General features: G+C 35.4%; 1 protein-coding gene across 5 annotated transcripts in view; it reads left to right on the forward strand.

Annotated features, from left to right (window-relative positions):
* The window catches only part of RIC1 (RIC1 homolog, RAB6A GEF complex partner 1), a 145,619-nt gene that overhangs the window by 58,352 nt on the left and 72,476 nt on the right, over positions 1-14,791 (forward strand). For 4 of the 5 annotated variants that reach the window (XM_072840654.1, XM_072840638.1, XM_072840648.1 and 1 more), the window contains one exon: positions 4,177-4,256. The exons of the other annotated variant lie outside the window; for it this stretch is intronic. In XM_072840654.1, the coding sequence (XP_072696755.1) occupies positions 4,177-4,256 (80 nt within the window). The remainder of the gene's footprint in view (positions 1-4,176; positions 4,257-14,791) is intronic. 5 annotated transcript variants of the gene reach the window in all.

The raw sequence follows: 14,791 nt of genomic DNA on the forward strand, positions 1-14,791 counted from the left end.
AATCTGCCATTAGTCACATCCACTATATTTTTAATCTCATTTTAGTTTTTATCTCTCAAAAATGGTTTGAATTTTCTATATCCCTTAACCTTCTGAATATGTGGAATACAATTCTGTTTTGATGTCCTTTTGTGTTCTAACATTTAATTGAATGTGATCACTTTTGATTGGTTGAGTTTTCTCATTTATCATTGTGTCTCATGTTTTCCTGCTTATCTGCTGCATATGTGGTAATCTTTGATTGGATGCCAGACATTGTTATTTTACTTTGTTGTCTGCTGGATATTTTTGTGGTCATATAAATCTTGAGTTTTGTTCTGGGATGAAGTGATGATTATCTGGAGACACTGTGATATATTCAAGTCTTATTTTATGCTTTATAATATGGGTTTTGAGCCATGCTCAGTAAAGCTAATTATTCCCCACTAGAAAGGTAAGAGGCCTTACCTTTCTCAGGATTATCATAGGAATACCCGAAGACCACTTTTCTGAGCATTCATACTAATTCCCAGTGAATTATGAGTTCTTCAGTCTGGCTATGGAACAGGCAGTGTTCTCTTTATTAATTCTTCTGGTTTGGTTTCTCTCCTGCATTGAATGGTTTCCTCACATGTTTGTGCATGGTACTCTTGGATTTTTTCTGTGTGCAGGTCTCTCCTCTCTGGTTCTTTTTTGTATGACTTATAGTTGCCTTATTCCTCTTGGCTCTCAGCTTCACCTCTTCAGGTTGGGAAGTCTGTCAGGCTCTGTCTTAGTTCCCCTTTTCAGTGCTGTGACTGGAAGCTTTCTCAGGCGATATAAGCTGGGGCATTTATAGGACTCGACTCCTATCAGTATCTCATCTGTCAGGGATCACTGGCCTCATTGTTTCATGTTGGTGTTTTGAAAACCGTTGTTTCCAGATTTTTATCCAGGGTTTAGTTTTGTTTTTAGATGGGAACATAAATTGGTTTCACTTTAATCCATCTTGGTTGGAAGCAGACCCCGCCCCCGCCCCACCCCCTTTAAACTAGTGACCTGGTATAATAAAAGTGTGGTAGTAAGTATTAGGAATGATAATTTTGGGTGAGTATTCATGTTAAGAGATTCATCACCTATTTTTGAGTGTGTGATTTATAGCTGTTTTTATCATTTCTTATTTAAAGATATTCATGTATCAGAATATACAGAGTCTAAAAGATTATACAGAAATGGTAGGTAATTATCTTCGTAGGATTTGGGTGATTAATTTTATGCATTTGAACATGTATAATCTAAAAACAGGAAGCGCCATTTACAAACCAGTGTAAAGAATTAAATATTCTGTTATTTCAACTTTATTTGAAGCCTACCTAACATGACAGTATGTTGGGATAGAAGATGCATCTCTAAATCCTCAAATCCTTATCTCTTAATTATTATAGAAATCTTAGTAATGCATCATTCAGGTCATTGGTGCCAGATGCATGAATCTCTTCTTCATGATAAAAATGGCATCTCCTAAGAAAGAAGTGCACAATGATTCGAATTCTAATGACATGATGAATTCATGTCCATTGGGAGCATTGGGTAATGGTAGAGGAAGATTATGGGATTGCTTCCTATAGTCAGAGCATTTGTTTTATATAAGTTGATTTGCATCATGACTCAATTGGATTTGAATTCTTCTTAGGTACAGAAAATTGCTTTTATATTATGTATGTCATGCATCAATCATAAAATAATTTTTAAAATATATTTAATTTTGAGTAGGAAGGGGAAACTTCCCAAATGCCCAATAAAGCAAGATATAAAAAGTAGTTAATAATGCCATCAACAATCCCAACCTCCTCCAGATTTCAAATTCTTCCTTTTAAACTGTGGAATTTTCTGAGGTAGTTTGCATGGTTTTTCAAATCCCTGTTTGCAATTTTCAATTGAAAAAAATGATACCTCTCTGAATATTCATACCTCTCTGACTAAATTGTTGATGCATTATTAATATCCTTGAAAATATTCCTCGAAAAAATTTTTTTCTTCTAAGTGGTATTACTAGAAACAAGTCTATTACATTCTCCATTTAAGTAGTGATTCTTTTATCCTCTTGATAGCCTTTATTTTTATGTGTCTGTGATCCTTATTTATGGATATACAAAAGAAAGAGACATGAGGACTTGTCATTCAAGTTGCCTACAAAAATTGCTATGCTTCTTGTAATTAAAACCACAGAATCCAGTAAAATAAGCCTTGGAGAAAGAAAAAAGTTGAGCTATGGGATGATACCAGGAAAGAGAACTCCAAGGTTCTTTATTTTGTCTTTTCTTTTTTTTTTTTGGAAAAGTTAGTTTTGTGTGTGTGTATGTCTGCGTGCGTGTATTTGTATGAGAGAGAGCAAGAGACAGACCATGTGAATGCATATTAGAAGCAGGTATTATTGGGACTGTTGCCTATAGATTAAGCAGCGCTTGTATGCTCGTCTGCAATATTTTGGGGGTGGAAAGAGAAAAGCCTAACACTGCATAAGAACACTGCATAAAAACGGTTTTGGTGTAGTTAACAACAGAAATCCTACTTTTTAAGGATGATCATTTATTACCAAAACTTTTAAAATTGTTCAAAGGCAGGGCTTATTCAAAGGCAGGATTTTTTTTTTTTTTTAAGGCAGGATTGTTTAGGAAAAGATCAGTGAAATCTGGAAGTATATAGCATTTAATATACATGAGAAGCTATAGATACTTAGTAAAGATTGCTGCAAAATACAAGAATAGTAAATCAAGCCATTATTTGTAATTTTGTCTAGTATAGCATGGATATAAAATTTCTAAATGCTGGTGCAAAATGATGCTGTATTTTCCCTGGCATTATAGTCTTCCAAGCACTTGTTAAAATTACGAGTATGTTAGTATCATTTGATATTCTGAAATGTTCAACTTTTGACCTTGAGTGACTAATATTCCAGACCTCATTTGTATGTTATTCATGTAAGCGCTAGACCTTATATTTTACTTGTCTAGCTCATATAAGGTAATAGTACAGTTTACAGATTTTTAAGTCACTACTCTGGGGGGGTGGTTTATGATATCTCATATGGTTTGATTCAAATCTGTTTTGCTTTATCCCAGATTCTCCACATTTGAAGAATGTAAAATTGCACATGAGGAATTAGAATGATGATCTTAGCCTCTTTTCTTTTGTGACCCAATATATTGAACTAGAGTTTTGGAATACATTATGAAATAGTAAAGTTTATAGCTTAAACAAAACATCTGACTGCTGAAGAAATTTTTTTTTTGAAGAAATTTTCCTTTGATGTTCCTTTAAGTAACAAACAGAAGCAAGTACTAGAAAGAAATTTGAAACCTTGAATAATTTTTTTTCAGTTTTCTTTGTTCTGCTTTGGGTAAAAGCTCGCATGCTTCTAAAATGATAAGAGTTCAGCATTAGTATATAGTAGTTTGGGCCAAACAGTTGCCACTTCACTCAGGCTTGAAAATGGTCAGAAACAGCTAAATATAGTATTTTGTATATTTCTATAAATGTAAAGTGGTTGAGCTTCACATTTGGCAGATAATGTGCCTTGATCATGTAATGTTTCAATACAATTTGTATTTTAAAAGTGTTTTGTTAAAAAAAAAAAAAAGTGTTTTGTTAACTTAGAAAAATTAACTGATGTTCAAATTTGGAAATTGAAAGTTTGCTCTGTTTTTCTTCTGTGTCTCGTTATATTTTATAGTAAAACAGAGGCCAGTTGATTAATTTTGAAATATATAAACATGTTATTCTGAAGTTATATTGTGCAAACTTTGAGTAGAGCTAAGAATTTTGTCATAGTATTACTATTTGGTGACATTGGTGCTTTAAAGACTTAGAAAAAATTATTTGCCATATTGCAGAGTTTTAAAAGTTCTGTATATTTTGTAAAATAATTGTGTGCTATTGAATACTGTAACTATTTTAGAGTATTAATGTGTATAATATGTTATGAACTATTGATTTCAACGACACCTATGAAATATTATCAATATAAAAGCTCTCTATATTAAACAGGATGAGTTATATTAAAGTCATTTTTTAATTGCATAATTAAACTGTAGCTCTTCAAAAGAGGGTTCCCACAAGTGAAATGTTTTCAAAGTTAGAATACATAAAAATAAAATTTAAGATTTTAGTCTTAGCCTTACCCGCTAATTCTCATGGCAAATAAAATTTATCTTTCAGACTGCATATGGCTACATCTTGTTTTTTCATATTACATCTACAAGAGGGGACAAGTACCTTTATGAACCAGTGTATCCCAAGTAAGTTTGTTGTCTTTCATTCTTTTAATAATTGGTTTGCATACTTTGTATTCATAAAAACATTCCAGTTTCGCATTGTCTGAAGTGAGTAAAAGCCAAGCCAATACTTTAAAAATGGTACTTCAAAAATTACCAAGTCTTTGAACTGTCATTACTTGAATAAAGAGTAAAGAATTCTGTGACTAAAAAAGTGTGGGAATCTTGGGTGAATGTACAGTATTCCTTTTTGGACATTCAGGATCACTACTAATATACTAGTGTTATGATGGAGGAGCTAAAACATCATGAGGGGAAAAGAAGAAATGTCAGGAAAGTTACAGGCACTTTTTCCTCTATATTTTTGTATGTGCATAGAAAAAATGTGTACTCCAAACAGTGGTTACTAACCTCTTGGATAGAACTTGAAGGAACATAGACTTTGATTTTCAAACTATGTTGTTCTATTTATTTTGCATTTTTTCCTTAATTTTTTTTGCCTCACTTTTGAAATAAAAGAATGTTTTATTGAAGGAACTTTTGAAAAAAAGAACATACTAATTTTTAAAGCATATCCTTTTTTTTTTTTTTTAAGAAAAGATCAAACCATTAAAGCTGGATGACCATATAAATGAATATTTACCACATTTCTAGATGGTAGGAGATAGCCAGAGTTTATTATGTATATAAGAAGTTAGAGGGAAAGTAGATTTCCATATATGAAAGCTTACATTTCTGAAAATTAACAGGAAGAAAACAACATTAAAAGGCCACTTAACAGACTGGGGAAAGTTTTGTCAGTAAATAGGACCAAGATTTACTGTTTTTAGATTTTATAAAATGTTATATTTTGTATAACTTTATTTATAAAACATATCTTATATTTTAAGGTGACATAAATTACTAAGAAACACAAAGATTTCAAAAGGTAAATAGGTAAAAATGATCTCATAAGAGGAAATATAACAAATACAAGACAAACTTGTTAGTAACTCAGACTAAACACTAGTAACTCAAAAGTAATCTTGTGGGCAGCCCGGGTGGCTCAGTGGTTTAGCGCCGCCTTCAGCCCAGGGTGTGATCCTGGAGACCCAGGATCGAGTCCCACATCGGGCTCCCTGCATGGAGCCTGCTTCTCCCTCTGCCTATGTTTCTGCCTCTCTCTGTTTCTCAAATAAATAAAATCTTAAAAAAAAAAAAAAAAGTAATCTTGTTTTGTTTTGTTTTTATAATTAAAAAAAATTTTTTTAAATATATATTTTTTTAATTTTAGAGAGATTGGGAGAGAGGAGTACACACATACATAGGGAGAGGAAGTCAGAGAAAATCCTCAAGCAGACTCTCCACTGAGCATGGAGCCTTACTCAGAGTTCCATCCCAGGATCCTGAGATCATGATCTGTGCCAAAATCAAGGGCTGCCTGCTTAACCAACTGAGCCACCCAGGCACCTCAATATGTAAAAATAGTCTTTTTTTAAAAAAAAATTATTGCTCTGCCGGTGGAAGAATAGTAAAATGTGTTCTTATATACTTCTGATAGTAGATATAGACAAAAACGTGATATTAGAGAACCTTGGAAAGAAAGTTAATTGGTATATTCTCAAAAAAATATGTAGTCATTAAATATATTTCAAAAAATTTATAAACTTGAGAACTTGGGGCACCTGGGTGGCTCAGTCCATTAACCATCTGCCTTTGGCTCAGGTCATGGTCCTGGGGTCCTGGTATCGAGCCCCACATTGGGCTCCTTGCTCAGCTAAGAGCCTGCTTCTCCATCTCCTCCCTGCTTGTGTTCTCTCTTGCTATCTCTGTCTCTCTCTCAAATCTTAAAAAAAAACCCAAAACTTGAGAACTTGATCAGGTTGAAGAAATGAGTCACACAAAATTGCATATAGAATATGACCACAACAACTTTGCAAAACAAGTAACAAAAATTATCTGAAAAAAAAAAAAGAGTAATATATATTTATAGTAATGGCTCCTGAATGGTAGAACTGTAGTGATTTTTCATCTTTCAGCTCTTGAATTTTCCAGAGCCTTTGATTTGCATACACTGTATTCAATGTGGTTTAAAAAAAATCAGTGTATTTGAAAAATGTATAACAAAAAGCCAAAATGTCTTTTTTTAATTGTGTTATGCAAGTTGTTTAATATTTGTTGAAATTCTTGAGAAAACACTGTGGGAGAGGCAGATGTAGGAGATGTAGGATGTAACTGAGATCCTTTTATCACAGATTTTAAGGGACTGTCTAGGTTTTCTTGATGCCATAAGTCTTTTTTTTTTTTTGTAATACTGTATTAGTTGAAGTGTAAGTTGAATTTTGGAAATCTTTTGTAAAGTATAGAAATATTTAAATGATGGAATTTAATTTGATTTTTTTCAATAAAAATCTTTAATGCAAAAACACTTGCAGTATATAAATTATACTGTTTAAATGTTATGCACATTTTGATAATATGTATTTAGAAATTTTAAATTCAATATTGTGTATAAAATAAAACTTTTTTCATTCTAAGCGATACTTTTGTGAGCCTTTTGAAGAACTGTTGTAATTAGTGTTTTTACCTTGTACATTTTGAACTAGCATTTTATTGCTCTATTTAAACATGCTCCTAAAAAAAAAAAAAATAAAAAAAAAATAAACATGCTCCTGAAAATAATTTATACTAGTATAGGTGGGCAGAATAGGGAGCTAACATCCCTTGACACATTGAAAAATAACATTTCCATTATTTCAAGTCACTAACCTGATTTCATGTGTTTACAGTGATTTGGGATAGTATTTTGAAGCTCACTTTCTGTGTTGCTAAGAACTTAACAAGACTTTCTACCTTCTGATTTTAAGACTCCAGAGGACGTCTTGTAACTGAGTGGTAGTAGTTCTGATGGTACATAAACTTTGCTGTGTTTGACGGTGTCAGACTAGGGAACTAAAGAAAATACATTATGTTGTTTTAAAATTTGGGCTTTCTTCTAGTATATTGATGTTTTCAGTGTGTGGCTCAGTAAAATAGGTGTTGCCTTAGCTGGGAATGAATGTCTGTTCTTCATCTTCCCAGCTGGGCAACTTCCTCATCTGTAGCAAAAGTTAGCAGTAGTAATTATCTCATAGTATTAAATGAGATCATGCATCTTAAATGTTGAGATAACTGCCTCGTACATAGGAAAATTAATAAAGGACAGCTGCTCTTCTTAATGCTGTTATTAATATACTTTTTCCATCACTACATTTTAAACTTCATTTCTAATACTTTCATTGATTTTATATATATAACAATATAAGAAAAGATTTAATATATAAATCACATTTTATATGTATAGTATATGTTAAGTGATTTTTAGTTTTTAATATTTGACTTGATAATGTACCTCTTTCCCAGTTTAGCTTCTTGTAACTGCTGTATAAAATCAAAATATCTTAAAAGGAAACAATTTTGTAGAGCAGAGAAAATTAGAATCAGCCTGTTGTGTATTTTAGTGCTGGGTTGCTGTTTAGTCAGATTACTTAGCCTCCTTAGTTTCTTAGTTTATCTGTAGAACCTGTTCGTAAAATGGGAATAAAAAATACTTTTTTCTTCAATTGTTTGTAGGATTGTAGGAGTTTATGTTTTTACAATTGGGAAAGTGGGTCATACACAGGTTCGAGGAGAGTAAAAAAATGTTTGTTTTGGCATTGTATCATCATTGTCATCTGTGCCATTGTAAGCATTTAGGCAGTTGAAGACACTGTTCTAAGCACTTTTTCAAACTCATTTGATCCATCCTGGTAATAACCTTGTGAGGTAGTTAGGTGCAATTACTAGAGCAGAGAGAGGCCAAGTAACTTAGCAGCTGTCACACACTTTAATAAGTGGCATGGCCATGGTTCAGACCTAAGTGCTGTAGCTTCCAAATATATACTCTTTATCATCAGTACGTTATTGCGTCAGCCTTGTTTATTCTCATCTAGTAATCTGCTACTTTGGAGTTTTTTTGGGAGTAGTGAATCAAAAACAGGAGAAATGGTCTGGAGTGGTTTGGACAAAATAGTTGTGAAGAATGGAGGCCATGTAATTGAGGCCAGTGGTTAGTTGTACTCTTCTCAGTTATAGAAACACTATTGTCTTTTGTTACTCTTCTCTAAATTTTATGAGTTCATCACATGGGTGTTTCTGGAGTATCTCAACTTCCATGTATTATGTGACAGCATCTTAACCTTAGACTGCATATCATTTTCCATTATGCTCTACCTGAGAAAGGTCGGTTGTCCCTGTGATCTATCATAGTTTCCACATAGTGATGTTTCCAGCATCCTTCTTCTTCATGTTGGGAGCCAGCCTTCAACAATGGTGACAGTCTTATTAGATGACTTTTTATGCCTCAAAGGTCATTTACTCTTTGATTAATGTTTTCTTTGATCTTTTTATACATTTCATTCTATATTAAAATGTATTAGCTATACAGACCAGTGGACAGAGTTGCCTCAAGTCTGTCTTGGCTTTTTCTTTCATGTCTTAGAACTTGCATTGAACTTACTGGAGGAAACTTTGCCAAGGATAAATTGGAAATAACTTATGAATAGCTTTAGAATGTATTCCCTTGTTTATTTTTAAATATGAGTTTAGTAGATCTTGAAACTGCAAATCATATTTAATTTTATCATAATGAAAATAATTTCAACAAATAGGTCATTCTAATGTATACTTTGTTGAGAATAGAGACTTTTTAATTCTGTTTTCTCAGTCTTGCTGTCAACCTTTTGTCAGACACTAGCCTTACTAAGAGGACGGAATTCTAAAACAAAACAAAACAAAACAAAAACCTTAATTCAGTACACATGGGATGTCTGGGTGGCTCAGTAGTTGAGTATCTGCATTCATCTTAGGTCGTGATCCTGGGGTCCCGGAATTGAGCTCCTCACAGGGAGCCTGCTTTTCTCCCTTGGCCTGTGTCTCTGCCTCTCTCTCTCTCTGTGTCTCTCATGAATAAATAAATAAAATGTAAAATGTTAAAATTATAGGGATTATCTTCACTGGGGGAAAAATAAAAAGACTCCAAAACAACAATCAAAACTCAAACCTCTTGGGGACCTGGGTGGTTCAGTTGGTTAAGCATCTGCCTTCGGCTCAGGTCATGATCTCAGGGTCCTGGGATCGAGCCCTGCATCAGACTTCGCTCAGTGAGGAGAGCCTGCTTCTTTCTCCATCTCCCTCTGCTTGCCATTCCCCCTGCTTGTGTGCATTCTCTCTCTCTCTCTCTCTCTCTCTCTCTCTCTCTGTCTGTCAAATAAATTAATAAAATCTTAGCAGCAACAACTCAAATGTCTTGTTTCCTTTTCCTTACCCCCAACACAGGTTATTAGATTTTGAGACTTCTTAGAAGCTGTTAATGAAATAGTGTCAGGTGGGAAGCAGGTAGAGAACAGCTCACTGAGGTTAGCAGTTTCTGATCTCAACACAGTTTACCCTTTGAAAAATCCCAAAACGTTTAAGGGACAGAAACATTTACTGAAATTACATCACATTCAGAGGAGAAAAGGTCTGAAATAGAGATGTGAAAAGTTTTCCACAACATTTGTTACTTCCTTTTTGCCAATAAATTTTTAGTATTTTCTGGAAAATAAACTTTAACTGTTTTTTTCCCTCTTAAGGCTCTATAGATTTAGAGTGTTATTTCTAACAATGTACCTTGTTATAAATTCAGTTTATAAACTTGACAAGTGTGTTAGTTATCCTGACATTTTTTATTCCCTTTGATCTTCAGAGTATTACATTGTGTCGTTTGATTTCAGTATGTATACATTCTGTAAATGTGCTTATGTATTGAACTTTACACATTGAATGTATCCATCGGTTTACATCATAATTATATGAGGACTTAAAAATAATGAGATTGAGAGTGATGTTTTTGTATAAATTCTGGGCACTGAAAACTACTCCCCTGTTGGCCATACTTCTAACACTATCACTTGAATGCAGAAAATTATAGAAGTGTTAAAATACCTGCTTAAATCAGAAAGTCCCATTGTTCTTATCAGACTGAAGGCTTTCTGAATGTGTGATAATGTAACAATTTTTTTTTTAAATATAAAAGGTCTGGTGATAAGGATACTGCATCTTTCAAGAAAACTCTTCTGAAAGAGAGTTTTCATCCATACATCTGTTCATTTAAATTTTGAATTTTTTGATGGTCTAGAACTGTTGTAGGTACTAGGAATAGTAGTGGGTAAAGGAAGAAAAACCAGATGAAAAATCTTAGAGAGCTTGTGCTCTTGTAGTAGACGGTAATAAATAAAGAAAATACATTACAAATCAGATGATAATGTTTCTATGAAGAAAAAGTAGGGAAAGGGATTAGGGAGTTGGTGACACAGCTTGAAATAGTGTGGTCAGAGTCTTCACTGAAAAGATGACATTTGAAAAGATCTCAGGCTAGGAAACAAAACATACCAGGGGAAGAGCTTTATGGATTGATGGGGTTTACCAGGTAAGAAAGTTAGATTATTGTGAATACATTTTAGGTTCTACCAAATAACTTCCAGTTTAAATGTTAAAAGTTGGGGGGCATCTGGGTGGCTCAATTGGTTAAGTGTCCAACTCTTTTTTTTTCTTTTTTAAGATTTTATTTATTCATGAGAGACACAGAGGCATAGGCAAAGGGAAAAGCAGGCTCCCTATGGCGAGCCTGATGTGGGACTCAGTCCCAGGACCCCAGGATCATGGCCTGAGCCGAAGGCAGATGCTCAACCGCTGAGCCACCAAGGTGCCCCAAGTGTCCAACTCTTGATTTTGGCTCAAGGTCATGATCTCAAGGTTGTGATATTGAGCCTCATGTCAGGCTCTTGCTGGGTGCGAAACTTAAGATTGATTCTCTCTCCCTGCCCCTCCTCTATGCCCCTCCTCACACCCCTCCCAAAATAAAATAAATAAAAATAAAAGAAGTGAGAAATTTTTAAATTAAATTTAAAGCATGAAAAACTATGATCTGATTTTTAAGTAACAATCCTGGGAAAGCCTATGGCCAATTCCCTTTTTTGGTAAATGGACCACCATTTACTTGAGTTTATTCACTCTTCCTGCTCAATAACTTCAGTAGCCAGTCTGTATCATGTCCAGTGTATTCTACCGTCTATATGTTCTACTTATTTAACCTTGTGTGGATCGCTCATGTCTTCTTCCCAACAACACTTCCCAGCAACACTACTTTACTTTAGGTTTTGTCTTTTTTTCCTGGATTGTTACAATATTGTCCTAAAACATAGTTTACCGTTTCCCCTAAATGAATTTTTTAATATAAAATTTAATTGCCACTTCCCTCCATAAAAATTTTTTGTGGCCTGCCTTAGCTTTCAGGATTAATTATGTTGCTTTCTTGAGTTTTATTTTAGTCATCTGAAAAACAGAGTTAATGCTCTCTACTTCATAAAGATATCATTAGGATTAAATCAGCACCTTAAATTACTGTGCATTACCTACAGTAATACTTTAGTATTCCCCAGAGCTTTGTTCTGACCTCCTTGCTACATATTCTACCTGGTTTTAATTATTCAGTATGTATGGATGAGACCCAGATCTGTCTCTTTAATTTAGTAGTAATTCCTTGAGCTTCAAGCTCACCTTTTCAGGACAGATCCATTTAGATGGCCCTGCGGGCAGCCTCAGATTCTTCCTGTCTCAGCCTCACTCATCGTCTCCCTTCCAGGGAAGCCAAACATGCTGTTGCTTTTCTAACATTTCTTGCAGTTACCGTGATCTTTTGTACAGTTGTAAGAGGTTGAAACCTTGGAATCTTTATTTCCTTACTTCTCATATTTGGTAATCAGTTGTATTGACTGATGACAGCTCTTGAGTGTCCCTAGAATTTGCCTCTCCCTGTTTCACTCTCCTTGTCTTTGTAAGGGGCCATTATGGCCTTTCTTTAAGGGCCTGTTGGAAAAGCTTATTTACTAACTCATTCTCTTCCTCTAGTCTCTTTCTCCTTCCTACAGAAATCCATCCTTTGATTGATAGCAGATTTATTTTTCAAAACAGATTTGATAATGTGGAAACTCTTTTTAAAGGTCTGTATTAACTTTATTCTACATCAATTTAACACCTGACTCTAAAGAAAGATACAAAAACACTAACAATGTACGTCATTACTTTCTGGAATGTATGTCATACACATACACACATATGTATATATGTATACCTTTTAAAGATTTTCTTTATTCATGAGAGACACAGAAACAGAGACACAGCAGAGAGAAGGCTCCTTATGGGGAGCCAGATGTAGGACTTGATCCCAGGACCCCAGGATCACAACCTGAGCCGAAGGCAGACGCTCAACCACTGAGCTACCCAGGTGCCCCTGGAATGATACTTTAGAAAGATCCCATCAGTAAACTTTTTTATTTCCCTTTTTAATATTATGGTAAGATGCAGCATTTATCCTAACCATTTTCCAAGTACACTGTCACACTTCATATAAGGGGAATCATACAGTGTTTATCTTGTGACTGGCTTATATCAGCATAATGTCCTTAAGGTTCATCCACGTTGTAGCATATTTCAGAATGTCCTCCTTTGGCAAACCTTGTTGCACTTCACAGAAAATGTGTTTTTACAGATTCATGGTTCGTGCAATCTTATGTTAACACATCTGTTGGTGTCCTTTTTTCAGTAGCATTTGTTCATTTCATGTCTTGGTATCACATTTTGGTAATTCTTAGCAACATTTCAAGCTTCTTCATCTTTATTTGTTCCGGTGGTCTGTGACAGTGATCTCTGATGTTACTAATGTAATTCTGCCGGGGCTGCACTCGCAGAAGGTGGTGAGCTCAGGTGACGTGCGCCGTGTGTTCTGTCTGCTCAACTCCGCAGCCCTTTCCCTGTCTTTCTCCCTGACCTCTTTATGCCCTAGGGCAACAGTATTGAAATCAGGGCAGTAACCCTACCATGGCCATTAAGTGCTCGACCCAAAATAACACTTGCATGTCTCTTTCTTACAACCAGAAGCTTAGTGAGGAAGGCATGTCTAAAGCCGAGATAGGCCAACAGGTGGACAGCTTGTGTCAGACAGCCAAGCTATGAATGTGAAGGAAAAGCTCCTGAAGGAGATTAACAGTGCTACTGCAGTGAACAACGAATGATAGGGAAGTGAATTAGCTTTATTGCTGTTAATGGGGAACGTTCGGTGGATAAAAGGTCAAACCAACCACAACATTCCCTTCAGCCAAAGCCTCACCCAGAGCAAGGCCCTGACTCACTCTCTTCAGTCCCGTGAAGGCTGAGAGAGGAGAGGAAGCTGCAGGAGAAAGGTCTGAAGCCAGTAGAGACTGGTTCATGAGGTCTAAGGAAGGAAACTGTGTCCATGGCATGAAGGTGCCAGGCGATGCAGCAGGTGATCCAGAAGATCTAGCTGAGATCATTAACGAAGGTGGCTACACTGACCAACCGATTGTCAGTGTGGGTGAAAGAGCCTGCCATGGGAAGCAGATATCATCTAGGACTTGTGTGGTTAGAGAGGAGTAGTCAGTGCCTGGCTTCGGAGCTTCCAAGGACTGGCTGATTGTGTTGTGGGGGCTAATGCAGTTGGGCACTTTTAAGTTGTAGCAGGTGCTTATTGATCATTTCTCAAATCCTAGGGCCCTTAGGAATTCTGGTAAATCTACTCTGCGTGTGCTCTATAAATGGAACAGCAGAGCCCAGAGGATAGCACATCTGTTTACACCATGATTTACTGAAAAACTTTTTTAAGATTGTATTTAGTTTAGACAGACTGTGAATAGGCGAGGGGCAGAGGGAGAGGCAAGAGAGGATCTCAGGCAGGCTCCACGCTGAGCATGGAGCCCAGTGTGGAGCTCAGTCAGTCTCACCACCCTGAGATCATAACCTGAGCCAAAATCAAGAGTCGGCCACTTTACTGACTAAATCACCCAGACGTCCCAGTTTACTAAATGTTTTAAGCCCACTTTAGAGACCTGCTTAGGAAAAAAAAATCCCTTTCACATCATCCATCACTTATTGAATATGTACCCGATTTTACAACAGTTCTGATGGAGTTGGACAACGAGATTTATGTTGTTTTCATGCCTGCTAACACATCCATTCTGCAGCCCATGGATCAAGGAATCCTTTCAACTTTCAAGTATTTTTTTATTTTAAAAATTAATTATATTTATTTTTTGTTGGAGTATAACATACAGCGTTATATTTGTTTCATGTATACAGGTGTACAGTGTAATGATTCAGCAATTCTGTACATTACTCAGTGCTCATTATGATAAGTATGCTCTTCATCTCCTTTATCTGTTTCACCCATTGTTCCCACTCACCTCCCCTTTGGCAACCACCAATTGGTTCTCTATATTTAAGAGTCTTTGTCTCTTTTAAAAAATTTCTTATTCAAGTCTTCTTATTTAAGAAGTACATTTCATAGGACTGTACCTGCCATACATAGTGATGCCTCTAATAGATCTGGGAAAAGTTAGTTGAAAACCTTCTGGGAAGGATTCACCATCTTAGATGCCATGAAGAACATTCATGATTCATGGGGAGAGATCAGAATATCAGCATTATTAGGAGTTTGGAAGAAGTTG

This window comes from Canis lupus, chromosome 1 (genome assembly GCF_048164855.1).
Source record: "Canis lupus baileyi chromosome 1, mCanLup2.hap1, whole genome shotgun sequence".
Classification (NCBI taxonomy): Eukaryota; Metazoa; Chordata; class Mammalia; order Carnivora; family Canidae; genus Canis; species Canis lupus.